This window comes from Jaculus jaculus, chromosome 1 (genome assembly GCF_020740685.1).
Source record: "Jaculus jaculus isolate mJacJac1 chromosome 1, mJacJac1.mat.Y.cur, whole genome shotgun sequence".
NCBI classification, from domain to species: domain Eukaryota; kingdom Metazoa; phylum Chordata; class Mammalia; order Rodentia; family Dipodidae; genus Jaculus; species Jaculus jaculus.
In genome coordinates this window covers 221,769,321-221,783,310 of record NC_059102.1, presented here as the reverse complement: position 1 = coordinate 221,783,310, position 13,990 = coordinate 221,769,321, and the positions used below count along the sequence as shown (strand labels likewise).

General features: G+C 47.8%; 1 protein-coding gene and 1 non-coding gene across 2 annotated transcripts; both read right to left on the bottom strand.

Annotated features, from left to right (window-relative positions):
- Positions 1–4,374: 4,374 nt before the first annotated feature.
- On the bottom strand, positions 4,375–13,552 carry Gtpbp3 (GTP binding protein 3, mitochondrial). Its single transcript, XM_045141533.1, has 9 exons — positions 13,474–13,552; positions 12,992–13,341; positions 12,786–12,872; positions 6,597–6,799; positions 6,346–6,418; positions 6,101–6,244; positions 5,708–5,873; positions 4,930–5,208; positions 4,375–4,803 (listed from the first exon to the last, which is right to left on the bottom strand). Exons 1-9 carry the CDS (start codon positions 13,530–13,532, stop codon positions 4,578–4,580), a joined length of 1,587 nt encoding a protein of 528 aa, XP_044997468.1. The 5' UTR covers positions 13,533–13,552; the 3' UTR covers positions 4,375–4,577.
- Positions 7,116–7,320, bottom strand: LOC123458055. Its single transcript, XR_006635372.1, has one exon. It is a non-coding gene; the product is annotated as a small nucleolar RNA U3 (small nucleolar RNA).
- Positions 13,553–13,990: the final 438 nt, after the last annotated feature.

Genomic DNA, 13,990 nt, shown 5'->3' with positions numbered 1-13,990 from the left:
TCAGGCACTATGAGGGGATGGATATCCAGGCCATTCTGTGTCTGGGCAGAGCAAGTTGTAAGGAGTCCTACCCTTCCTTTGGCTCTTTTTTTCTGCCACCTCTTCCACAATAGACCCTGAGTCTTGGAAGGTGTGATATTTCAGTGCTGAGCATTCCTGTCACTTTCTAGCACCATGATGCCTTCTGAGTTACCCCAAGGTCACTGCCATCTGAAAAAAGAAGGTTCTCTACCAAAAGTGAGAGTAGCATTAATATAAGGGTATGAACATTAAGAGAAGTGCTTACTGGCAGTTTGATGAGCATAATATATGCGTTTAGCCAGACAGCAGCAGACGTTACACCCTTAGGGCTCATGACTACCCCTGTTGTAGGTTTTCAGTATCAGAGATGTATTCCCTCCCATGGAGCAGACCTCCAGTCCAATTAGAGGGCAGATGGTTTCCACCATGACACTATTGCACCCGTTGGCTCATTTCGCCTGGCTGGCAAAATATAAAGCTTGCAATGTGATAGATGTATTCTTTAACTCAGCAACCCCATTCCTGGGATTTTGTTCCTAACAAGAACTCCAGGAAACAAAGCCAAGGGCTGTTGAGGGAAAAGTATCTAAATTGTAGTCTAGAATGTGCTTGCTCTCCCCAGGGCCACTGGACCCCTCCCAGCCAAGGAGGAGGAGATGAATCATGGGAGAGAGCCTGGCTGGCAGCTCTTGCCTTGGGCAGGCTGGTCTGCATGGACAAAGGAGTGATATTTCCTGGATAAGGAAACAGCGGGCTCACTCAGGAAACACTCTGGCTAGGGCTATGCCAAGCCGGAGCCTGGGGTCAGCCAGGCCAGGCAGCCCAGACACTCCCAGACTGGAGGACCCAAGGAAATGGGGGGAAGCTTCTAAGCCTTAGAGGCCCCACTGCCTAGAGTCCTGAGGAAGATGCTGAGGCTGTCCAGCCCCAGTGACTACAAGAGTCCTAATTGTGGGTCCTGGGTGAATCTTGTTTAATTTCAGTCTGTATTTTCATATCCAAGACATGGGTATAAATGGTAAAACCAGGCATGGTGTCCCAAACCTTTAATCCCAGCTGATTAGGAGACTGAGCCAGGACATTAAGGCCTGCCTGGACAACACAGTGAGACTCCTCAATGCCCCACCCCATCTCAAACAAAAATAATAGCTGTGGCTGGTCAGGGTGGCACATGCTTTAATCCCAGCATTCTGGAGGCAGAGGTGGAATCATTATGAATTTGAGGCCAGCTTGGGACATTATAGTGAGTTCCAGGTCAGCCTAAGCTAGAGTGAGACCCTACCTTGAAAAAAATCAAGCAAAAAATATCAGCCTCTAGCCTTTCAGGGGTGATTGTCATCCACAACATTCCAGAATATACTTTTTTTTTTTTCCAGATCCCATTACTCAGTTTTGACTTCATTCTTGTCCCTACTGTGCTCTTGTGCTGGTCCTGAGAGAGAGATCCTTCACAGAATCTGACCAAGTCCCTCTCCTGCTCCTTATAGTTTTTTTTTTTTTTTTCCTTCTTTGGTTTTTCCAGGTAAGGTTTCACTCTAGCTCAGGCTGATTTGGAATTCACTATGTAGTCTCAGGGGGGCCTCGAACTCGGGTGGTTCTACTACCTCTGCCTCCTGAGTGCTGGGATTAAAGGCGTGCACCACCACGCCTGGCTCCTTCACTCTTCACATGGCTCTCCATTATCCTGGAACACACTTAAGCCCTCAGTTCCTTTGTCTGCAGCCCTTGCCTCTTGTGTTTCCTGGCTATTTAATTATCTGACTGAAGAATGATTAATTAAGGTGAACAACAGTCAATCACTTGCTCACTTTTTTTAAAATATAAGATAGAAAGGAGAGAGAGAGAGAAAAGATTGGTACACCAAGGCCTTGGCCACTGCAAACAAACTCCAGACCATATGGGCCACCTTGTGTGCATGCATTACCTTGTGCATCTAGCTTATGTGGGTTCTGAACCTGGGTCCTTAGGCTTCACGGGTGAGCGACTTAATGGCTAAGCCATCTCTCCAGCCCTCACTTTTTTTTTTTTTTTTTTGAGATAGGGTCTCACTATGTAGCTTAAGCTGGCCTTCCACTCGTGATCCTCCTGCTTTAGCCTCCAGGGTGCTAGGATCACAAGTGTGCACCATCACACCTGGCTAGAATCTTTTTTTTAAAATATTTTTCGTTCATTTTTTTATTTATTTGAGAGCGACAGACACAGACAGAAAGACAGATAGAGGGGGAGAGAGAGAATGGGCACGCCAGGGCTTCCAGCCACTGCAAACAAACTCCAGACGCGTGCACCCCCTTGTGCATCTGGCTATCGTGGGACCTGGGGAACCGAGCCTCGAACCGGGGTCCTTAGGCTTCACAGGCAAGTGCTTAACCACTAAGCCATCTATTCTATATTCTAGCCCATGGCTAGAATATCTTTTACCTTGCCTGACACCTTCTCAAGGCCCAATATTTGCAAAGCTGAAAAACTGCTTAGAATGCCCAGTGAAAGACTGGAAATGCGGTTCAGAGGCACAAGGCTTGAACCCAGTGAGGGGCTGAGAGTGGCTCAACACAGGTAGAATGTCTAGACTCCTTAAAACAGCCTTACCTGATGCCCTATTAGTATGGTCATTGCTTTGCCTTTGTCCAGTCACATCCCTCCTTCTGCTAAACTTCTCCTATCCAGGCTGGTGATCCTCAGCCAGAAGGGGGCTGAGTGCCCAGCAGGGAGCTATTGGCAGATGTTTGACCCTGAGGCCAGGCCATCTCCAATGGGTTAGGACTTCACTCTTTGGGGATTTCCTGCACCCTCTATAAATAATCCCTATGGCTGCTTCCCACAAATACCTCACACCCTTCTCGGAAAAAAGAGACCTTAGCCAAAGACCTCCATCCAGCTGTTGACAGGACCCAGGTTCAGCAGAATTGTGGTAGGTGGAAGGGTTTATAGCTTCCTGGGCCCCACCCAGGCTGAAGCGCCACACCCTTCCAACCCTCCCAGTTTTGCTTATTTTACTCTGAACTCTGTATCATTCTGCCTCAATCTCACAAGTGCTGTGACCAACACAGCAAGCTTAGTGGGAGGCCTGGAGGAGAGCTGATTGTTGGAGCGTGGCGCTCTCTGCTGGTCACCCATCATTTCATCAGGCTTCCCAGGATTTCTGGCCCTTTTACATTAACAGTTCCTTGAACATATATGCTCTAATCACAGGGCTTTTTTTTTTTTTTTTTTTTTTTTTTAAGGTAGGGTCTCACTCTAGCCCAGGCCGACCTGGAATTCACTATGTAGTCTCAGGGTGGCCTTGAACTCATGACAATCCTACCTCTGCCTCCCGAGTGTGAGTGCTGGAATTAAAGGCGTGCGCCACCACACCCAGTTTGTTTGTTTTTAAAACAGAGGCTGATTTAGAACTCACTCTTTAGCCCAAATTGGGCTCAAACCAATAGTGATTCTCCTACCTCAGTCCCAGTGTTGTGATCATACACATGAGCAAGCCACTATGCCTAGCTTCAGAAAAAGTTTTTTAAATACATTTTCTTGACATGTTGTCATAGTCAGTTTCACATTGCTGGTATGAACTTCCAAACAAGGTACAGTTTATGGGAGGAATGGGATTTACCGAAGCTTACAGATCCAGGGGAAGTTCCATAATGGCAGAAGCTGGCCCCCTTTCACAGGTCCACACAGAGAGAAATACCACCAGAAGCACCAGAAGCAAGCACACTTCAGGAACCTCAGGCAGATGCTCTCTGCAAACCTTAGGCTGGAAATCTAGATCTGCCCCATCACACACCTTAGGGCTGGACCCTAAGATCTGCCCACAGTGGCACCTCCTCTAACCAAGTTACAAGCTTAAAACCCCTGAATCTACTGGGAGACATCCATTCAAACTACCACACATATGCAGTCAGAAGATGAAAACACAAAACAATGTTCTGGAAATGCTTGTGTTAAGCCATTACCCACAAGAGGCAATAAGGCAGGCTCTTCTGTGCAAACATTTCTGGGCTACTGGAGTTTTTCACATTTCTTCAGCATTTGCAAAATAAATTAAAACTGAGCCTGAGGAGTGTGGTTCTATAGTAAAGGCCTGCCTAGCCTAGAATCCCCAGTAAGGGGTGGGGGGCCTGGCTTAGCTGTAGATCCACTGCTTAGCATGTACAGGTCCTAGGTTCTATCCCAGCACAGCAAGAAAAAAGTAACAATAAAAAAACCAAATTAGCCGGGTGTGGTGGCGCACATCTTTAATCCCAGCACTTGGGAGGCAGAGGTAGGAGGATTGCCAAGAGTTCGTGGCCACCCTGAGAGTACATAGTGAGTTCCAGGTCAGCCTGAACCAGAGTGAGAGTGACACCCTACCTCAGAAAACCAAAAAAAAAAAAAGAAAGAAAAAGAAAAACAACCACCCAAATTATCCCTGCACTTACACCCCCAGCCTGCCCAAATGCTGGAGTCCCTAGCCAGTTCCCACAGGACTCTCAGGACCCCACAAGCAGCTTCTTGGCTCCATCACTTTGGATCAAGTTCTTCCTCCATGTGAGAGTTGCATGGGGCTTGAGCTGTCCTCAGACTCTCCTTCACTTGCCCACACAGAAGTCCCTGAAGATGACATTGAGCAGCTCCTCGGTGCCTCCTCCACCTATGAGGTGGTTCAGGTGCCTTCGGGCCACACGCAATGCCTCAGCAGCCAGGGCCAGGTCTGTGTTAGGCTTGTAGTGGCTGAGAGCATCCAGACAGCCCTGGAGGTGATGGTGGTGCCTTGCCCGGGTCAGCAGTGGTGGGTCTGTGGATGGGTCCCCGCACCTGCCAGAGACAAGACCCATGGTCTCCATCAAACTTTGTAGCCAGCCACCTTTTGAAGCCATTTTGAAGATACAGAAACTGAGGCCAATGAACAGAGGTATGTGCCCAAAGCTAGTGGTGACTCACACTGCAGCCAGCTCCCTCTTCAGTCCCTCTAAGAGGCCATCCAGTCCATCTCCCGTCAGGCAGGACAGAAGCAAGTAGGGGGGCAGGGCAGGATCCCTGCCTAGACCCTCAGGCGGCAGCAGGTCACATTTGTTCAGCACTAGCAAGAGGCGTTGGTGGCTGCCATCAGGGTTCTGGGCTCCTAGTGGGGCCACCACAGTATCTAGGAAGTTGCAGCTGGAGGGAGAGGCCAGGTTCGAGGCATCTAGCATAGCTAGAATGATGTCAGCTTGCTCCAATCTGGGGGTGCAGAGAGAAGCAATGGATTATAGGGCTTGGGGATGTTAAACACACTGGTTGTGCCAGGCTTGGGTGTGGCCAAGCTATGCTAGACAAAGCTTGGTATAGTGGGGAAGCTTAGGAGCATGGCACAGAGCTGGCAGTGAGCGTGGCTTAGCATGATGGGGCCAGGCATAGCTTGGGTATTGTATATGAGTACATGACAGAGCTCTATGGGCTGTGGCCTAAGGAGGAAGTATGGTACAGTAGGTAGAAATATGACAGGGCGTAGCAAAGTGAGAAGGTAATGTAGAACATAGTGAGCAGGACACAGGGAAGGAGCCCAGCTGAGGGCATGGCCACTCATGCTGTAGGTAAATAGTGATCCTAATCAAATCACCAGGCTCCCCAGCCAGTGAGCTTAGCACTTTTTCTGACACAGGAAGAATGAAAAATAAATGCAACAGGGCGAAAGGTAGAAGAAGGTCCTGTTTCTTTGTTCCCCAGCCAGTTTGCTCACCTTTCTCGGGCTCGCCGAACACCTTCCTGTTCCACTAGCCCCACATCTTCCCGCAATCCTGCTGTGTCGCTCAGCAATGCGGGGAACCCAGCCAGGTCCACAGGGGTCTCCAGCACATCACGAGTGGTCCCTGGCTCTGGGGATATGATGGACACAGGCTTCCGGCCTGGAAGGGAGGGAGAGCAAGAGAAAGGTCAGCAGGGTGGAAGCAAGAGAGTTCCATTTCCAGACTCATTCCTTGGGTGGACAGTTTCTCACACTTAAACTGTATAGGTTCCCTACTGACAGCCCCATCCCAGCACTAGGGCCTGCCCATGCTGGTCCAGCACCAGACACCATCCACTTGGCCATTCCCCAACTCTAGGCCACGCCCACTGACCAGCTCCCACATACTGAGCAGGTTCATCAGGCTGCTCTTGCCAGCATTTGGAGGTCCAGTGATCACAATATGCGCCCCTGAGCGGAGCCTCTGCCCCCTCCGGGCATCTCTCAGATGTGTCCTGAGTGCCACCTCCAGAGCCTGCACCTGGCTGTCCACTGTGGATGGAGCAAGACAGGCAGAGAAGAGGGAAATCAGAAGAGTCTATGGGGTTGAAATGCCAGCTCCTAGGAACCTTCCTGCCTCCAGGCCAACCTACCTTGATCTAGGACATCCTCTTCCAAGTTGTCATCCTCACCAAAGTCAATATAGGCCTCCACATGGGCCAGAGCCTGGAGAGGAGGGGAAAGGTGGGTGATGTAAGCCCCTAGGAATCCATACCCCCACCCATGGATATGGACAAGTCTAGGTGACTAAGGAAGTAGACTGGCATCTTAATGGTGGGGACCCTTCATGTTTGGAATGGATGAGTGGGGGTTTCATATGGGAGATGGGCCATCATGGTCTTGCCTTGGTAAGGATCTCAGCCCAGCCACAGCACAGTTGTCCCAGCTCTCCATCCAGCTGCCTCAGGGCCTGCCGCCGCTGTGCCTCAGTTTCTGCGTGGATTAGATCTGCCAGACCTTCCACCTCTGTCAAGCTCAGCTTACCATGGGCAAATGCTCGTCTGGTGAACTCTCCAGCCTCTGCTGGCCGCAGCCCTGGCACACTGCCTGCAGGAAGACCCCTATCCTGGGCACTGTGATCCCCAATCAAACCCACAGGACATGGCAAACAGCCAGACAAGCATTAACAGGTTTGGAGACCCCACCTCCTGTATCCCTGGTGACACTGAGCAAAAAAAATCACGAGTGCCCCTCCAAGGATTTAAAATACACTATGAGAAAAAGGAAGGTGGAGGTGTCAGGACTTTTATTTAAGCTCATTATGGGAAAAGCTATTTCCTCCTGGTCACAGTAACAAAATCCTCAGGCCCTGCATAGGGTCTTGACATTCTAAGCTTTACCGTTTTTGTTTCTTTTTGACCTTGCCACTCAGACTGTGTCCTCTCCCCCCAGCTACCCGAAAGACAGCAAGAACAATCATCAATGGCAAGTGGCAGTTGTTGCAAACCCAAACTAAGAGTTGGTTTCACACTCAGGAGAGAACCTCCTCCTCGTGATTTCCAGTACTCTACAGTCAAAGAAACTTCTCTAGTAATGAACTATAGAAAGGATCCCTGAAGCTGAGTGTGCTGGCGCATGCCTTTAGTCCCAAGGTAGGAAGATCGCCATGAGTTTGAGACCATCCTGAAACTACATAGTGAATTCCAGCTTAGACAAGAGTGAGCCCTTACCTCAAAAAGACAAAAAAAAAAACAAAAACATAAAACAAAAAAAAAAAAGAAATGATCCCTGAAAGTATTGTTTTCCAAGCTACTTCAAACCAAAGGAGGAACATTTCTCCATTTTTGGTGGGAATGTAAACTGGTATAGTCATCATGGAAATCAGTGTAGAGGTTCCTGAGACAGATAAAAACAGATTTACCATGTGACTCAGCTGTATCACTCCTTGGCATATACTTGAAGGACTACTCATTACTACAGAGATACTTGTTCAACCATGTTTATTGCTGCTCTATTCAAAATAGCTAGGAAATGGAACCAGCCTAGATGTCCTTCAACTGATGAGTGGACAATGAAGATATGGTATATTTAAACAATAGAGTTTATTTAGTGGTAAATAAAAATGAAGTTATAAAATTTACAGGGAAATGGAAAGTATTATACTAATGAGGTAACCAAGCTCACAAACTCAAACTGCACGTACTTTCTCATATGTGGATCCTAGCAACCCCACCACCCCAGGTAGGGCCTCGCTCTAGCCCAGGCTGACTTGAAATTTGAACTCATGGTATCCTCCTACCTCTGCCTCCCAAGTGCTGGGATTAAAGGCCTCTCTCCTCCCCCCCCCCCTCTCTCATACACACACACACACACACACAGAGGATCCTAGCTTTAAATGTTTAGATTTGTATGTGAATTGGAAAATAAGTCAGTAGTAGAGGCCAGGAAGCTAGAAATAGAAAGAGGCTATAAGAAAGGGCTTAGAGGAAAGGTATAAGTAAGTAGAGAGGCAGAATATTGGCAGCTGATAGAGGACAGGGGAAAGAGGAATGGTCTAAGAGAAGGGGATGGAGGAGGAGGGATGGGAGGAGGTCAAATTTTAAGATTTATAGCCAGGCGTGGTGGCACATGCCTTTAATCCCAGCACTCAGGAAGCATGAGTTCAAGGCCACCTTGAGACTACATAATTAATTCCAGGTCAGCTAGGACTACAGTAAGACCCTACCTCAAAAAAGGAAAAAATTAATATTTATGAATAAGCCATGTGGAAACCCATTTCTTTCTTTTCTTTTTCTTTTTTTCTTCTCCTTTTTTTTCTTTTAACTAACTAATGATATATGTTAAAAAACAGAAAGTTTGAGCCAGGCATGGTGGTGCTTGCTTTTAATCCTAGCACTTGGGAGGCAGAGGTAAGAGGATCACTGTGAGTTCAAGACCATCCTGAGACTACATAGTGAATTCCAGGTCAGCCTGGGCTGGAGTTCTCACACTACCTTTGAAAACAAAAACAAACAAACAAATAAAAAACCCAAAAAACAAAGTTTGTGGGATATGATATGCATACCTTTAATCCCAAAATTTGGGAGGCAGAGATAGGAGGATCACGGTGAGTTTTGAGGCTAACTACAGACTGAGTTCCAGTTTAACCTGGGCTAAAATGAGACCCTACCTCAAAACAAAAACAAACAAAAACCAAAGAGAGAGAGAGAGAGAGAGAGGGAGGGAGGGAGGGGGGTGAGGCGGGCATAACTATCTTGTGAAGGGGAACGGTGTACCCAGATTGTGATTAGAAAAATTTCAGTCCCATGGGTGGCACGTTGGCCAGGAAGGTCCCTGATACCCCCAAAATAGTATAGGCCATTGCCAAAGCTCTTGCGGGTATGGTGGCACATGCCTTTAATCCCAGAACTTGGAAGGCAGAGGTAGGAAGATCACAGAGAGTTTGAGGCCACCCTGAGACTATATAATGAATTTCAGGTCAACCTGAGCTAGAGTGATACCCTACCTCAAAAAAAAAAAAAAAAAAAAAAAAAACAACTATATTTTATGAAATTTGCAAGAAAATGGATGGATCTGGAAAGTATTACACTAAGTGAGGTAACCCAGGCCCAGAAAGCCAAACATCACATGTTCTCTCTCATGTGAATCCTAGCTACAAATGATTGGATTTCTGTGTGAGTAGGAAGAAAACTCAGTAGCAGAGTCCAGTAAACTAGAAAGGAGGTATAAAGGGAATATAAAGGGAGGGGGGACTTAATAGGATGGTATTGCATATATGTAAGTAGAAGAACAGATTAATGGGGTGAAAAGGCCTAAGTGAGGTCAAGGGAAGAGATTGAGTAAAGGAAAGGTAGAGGGAGGGCTAATCAAAATCTAAGAGGATATAAATAAATCATATGGAAACCTACTTTTTTGGACAATGGCACACTCAGGAGCCATATATTGTTGCTAGAAAATTTTCAGTGCCAGGAATGGGATACCTTCCAATGAGTTGTTGGCCAGGTAGGTCCCTGATGCCCCCAAAACACTACAGACCATTGCCGAGGCCCTTGGTTTCCCACCAGGAATACATGGTGTGATAGTTAAGGTGTTGTCAACTTGATCTGTTTAGTAATCCACAGGTTGCTTCTAGGAAGGATCAACTAAAGGAGGAGGTCTTTCTCCCAGGATGAGCACTTCCCCCAGAGTGGACGGCCCCGCTCAGAGAGGGACTTGATATAAGGAAGCTCTGGGTAGAAGAGTTCCCTTTTTCCTTCCTTCCTTCCACTTGGCTGCCGGAGCTGCTCCCTACCTTCTAGCGTGGACTGAAGACCAGTACGGACTAAAGACCAACATCAACTGAAGACCCACGTGGATCAAAACCCAGCAGCTCCTCAGGAAGCCTCCAGGCTTTCCAGCACCATCTGCAGTGCCGGGTCGGGACTGCTGAGGCATCTGGCCACGTGGACTGAGCAGCTACCAGGTTTGGTGATTCTCGGGCCTGCAACTGCTATTGGACTACTGTAAGCTAATCCAATAAATTCCCTTTATAAAATAATTCATTCTAGTAATTCTGTTCCTCTAGAGAACCCTGACTAATACAGATTGTAAGACCCTATTGTTGAAGACTCCACATACTTGGGCTGCAAGGCCTCTGAGAAATCCTGCTGGAACTGAGCTGATAACCTCCTCCATGTAGACCAGCTGACAGAAAGCTGGAAGAAGCCATTCTGCATACAGTTCAGTGGTAGAGAGATAAATCAACAGTGAAGATACTCAACAGTGGACACTGTAAGCCCTTCTTTTGCCAGCCAGGCCAAGTGAGCCAATGGGTGCAATAGTGGCACATCTGTCATGGTGGAAACAAACTGCCCTCAAATTAGACTGGAGGCCCGCTCCATGGGAGGGAATATATCCCTGATACTGAAAACTTAAAACAGGGGTAGTCATGAGCCCTAGAAGTGTAACATCTGCTGCTGTCTGGCTAAATGTATATACTATGCTTATCAAACTTCCCAGTAAGCACTTCTCTTAATGTTCACACCCATATATTAATACGACCCTCAATTTTGGTAGAGAACCTTCTCTTTTTAGATGGCAGTGACCTTGGGATGACTCAGAAGGCATCATGGTGCTGGAAAGAAATGACAGGAGTACTCAGCACTGAAATATCTCTATCACATCTTCCAAGGCTCAGGGTCGATTGCAGAAGAGGTGGTGGAAAGAATGTAAGAGGCAAAGGAAGGGTAGGACTCCTTAAAACATGCTCCTCCAGACACAAAATGGCCTGGATATCCATGACCTCACAGCACCTGGCACTACTTACACAAGAACCATTATAATAGGAGGAAAAGATGATGATATCAAAATAAAAGAGAGACTGATTGAGAGGGGGAGGGAATATGATGGAGAATGGAGTTTCAAAAGGGAAAGTGGGGGGAGGGAGGGAATTACCATGGGATATTGTTTACATCATGGAAGTTGTTAATTATTAAAAAAATTTAAAAAAATAAACAATTTTTTGCTAGAGTTTTCTGTGGAAAGAGAATAAAAGTCAAATTTAGCTCTTAAACCCCCCCCCCTAAAAAAAAAAAAACAATTAAAACAAAGACTGTATTGCTGAAGACAGGCAGTCAGGGTAACAGAACCCCAAAGTGAATGGTATTTTTATTCCTTGACTAAAAGCAGGAAATATCACTAAGCTTTCAGACACCTGGGTGTTACACCCTCCAAGTAAGATTTCTAGATGAAACTTACACCTTTCCTAGAAGATAGAAACTCTGATCCTCACCTAAGATTACTAGCAAAGCTATAAAACCTGGTCTTTGTCCATAGCATCCTGCTGACCTGGTCTTCCTCATGTAGCCACTCCACTGGGCATGGTGATGCACATCTTTAATCCCAGTACTTGGGAGGTAAAGGTAGGAAGATTGTTGTGAGTTTGAGGCCACCATCATTGTGAGACTACATAGTGAATTCCAGGTCAGCCTGAGCTAGAGTGAGACCCTACCTTGAAAAACAAAACAAAACAAAAAAACCCAGATCTCAGCCTCGAGGTGAGCTTCTCAAATCCCGCTTTGTCTCCTTGCCTCCCTTCTCTTTTGTTCTAGACTTAAAGCCCCCTTCTCTTTATCCTCCTAAAGCTTTAAGCTGTAATAAAATCTTTCTGAACCTTATCCTCTGTTGTGTGGATTTCATTCTTCAAATTCATAGGACAAGGATCCAGGAACACCCCAAATTATCCGCACATCGGCGTACAAGGAACCCCAAATTCCTGTTCCAAAAGTCAGAAGAACAAAGTAGTACATGCACCTGGAGTTCATTCGCAGAAGCTTAGATGCCTGGCATGCGGCATGCCCATTCTCTCCTTCTCTTCTCTGTCTCTCTCTTTGCTTGCAAATAAATAAATAAATAAGCAAAACAAAACACTTAAAAAGAAAGAAAGAAAGATGGGAATCAGTGGAGGGGGCACTTGTGAGGGAGAAGTGGTGGGAGGGGATTGGGATCATGTTATATACTGTTTAATCCCAGCACTTGAGAAGCAGAGCAATCACCATGACTTTGAGGCCACCCTAGACTACACAGTGAATACCAGCAGCCTGAGCTACCTTGGAAAACCAACAATAACAACAAACTAGTTAATCCAATTGTCAATCACCCACCTGGTTAAGAGATCACATCTCCCTACCCTTCACTTAGAGACATACTAAGGAGGTGGGAGGAACAGTCAGCTCCTTAATGAGATAATATACAAATACATCCCAGGAGCCTCTTCCTTGAACCAACACCTGATTCCACATTCACAGGCTGTCCTGAAATCACTATGTAGCCCAGGCTACCCTTAAACTCTACCTCAGCCTCCCCCTAGTGCTGGAATAATAAGCAGGAGCCACTACGCACAGCCTTAGCTTTCCTTCCCTTTTCTATCTTTTCTTGGGATACCAGCCAAAATCCTGGCACTCTGGGCTCTCTCACTGTGTTCTCAATAAATATCCTTTGCGTTACTCCTCATCCGTTTGTCTACTTTTTTCCTGGTTAGGAGAACAAGGACTGGAGGGTAAGAAAATCTGCAACACCGGTAGACACAAGCCTCGAACCCGAGACAGTGACTCACCCAGGGCCTGCAGGACACCGCTCACCACGGCGGGGCCTCCGTGAACGTGGAACTCCACGCAGTCCTCACCCGTGAAGCTCTGGGGACCTCGTGTGGCAAAGAGAGGAGACAGATGGAAGGCAAAGCTTGTGCAGACTCTGGGGGTGGGGGTTGGTTAGAAGTGGGTCATGGGCGCTCTGTAGGATCGCGGATCTGGGCCCCCTCACCTGGGAACCACAGCACGAGCGAGCGGTCCAGCGGCTCCCCGGAGAGGGGGTGGCGGAGCAGACGCAAGCTGGCACGGCGGGCGGGGGGCAGGTCATGGGGCGCTGTGAGGCTCCGGAGCGCTTGGCTGCTGGCGGGGCCGCTCGTCCTGATCACGGCGATGGCGCAGCGGCCTTGGCCAGAGCTCAGCGCGAAGATGGTATTCCCCGAACTCAGGCTGGAGGCCTGGCTGCTTAGGCGTGTGCACAGCCTGGGGCAGGAGAGGAGAGAAGTCTGCACATGTGCAAGGCTTAGCTTCAAAGCTAAGATGGATCCAGGGCGTGACGCTCGGGAGATATCCCAGATGTGAAATCTGCAGTAGGGTGATGGACATATTGGAACTAGGAAGAGCACAAATGGTATTTCTACAAGGAATGGGCTCCCCAGAACCAATAATCCCAAAAAGGCCTACGCTGTGACACCCTTCTGCAAGGGGTCACCCCACCTGCAAGGCCCACGTCCCGCCCAGGATGCCAGGGCACAGAGAATCCATGGAGTCCCCATGGATTCAGTTTGCGAGCCTCCAAAAGGATCTTCCTGCTCGGCTTCACTTTGGGCGCGAAGCTCCACCCACCACCAGCATGATTGGCAGGACGCTCAACAATCATTAGATGTCCCGCCCATCACCTAAAACCCTTGGTTCCAATAAGCTGGTGTGAGGGAAACTGTGGGGCAGCGCAGTATATTCCCGAGGAAACATTTGACTTGATTTTAGGTTCCCAGGGCGGCCCGGGCGAGACAATGGAAATGAAAGGCGGGAGAGGATAGATGGAAATTACAGCAAGGAGAAAATTCGAGTCCCGTATTTACCATTTGCCCACCCCGTATTTTCCGGTGAGGCAAGAAGCTACGTCTAGTTTTTCCAAGAAAAGGGCTACACCTTTGCGTGCCCAAATTGGGACCGGAAGCTCAGATCATCTCAGCGACTTGGAGGGATGAATTCCGGGGAATTAACGGCCTTG

Bases quoted from the DNA above. Each gene is read 5' to 3' on its own strand.
- Gtpbp3 (XM_045141533.1), bottom strand. From the start codon at position 13,532: ATGGGGACTCCATGGATTCTCTGTGCCCTGGCATCCTGGGCGGGACGT. The intron at 6,800-12,785 runs GTGAGTCACTGT...GTCTTCCTGCAG, and splicing joins CGGTGTCCTGCAGGCCCTGG to GCAGTGTGCCAGGGCTGCGG. The intron at 6,419-6,596 runs GCAAGACCATGA...CCTCCTCTCCAG, and splicing joins GGGCTGAGATCCTTACCAAG to GCTCTGGCCCATGTGGAGGC.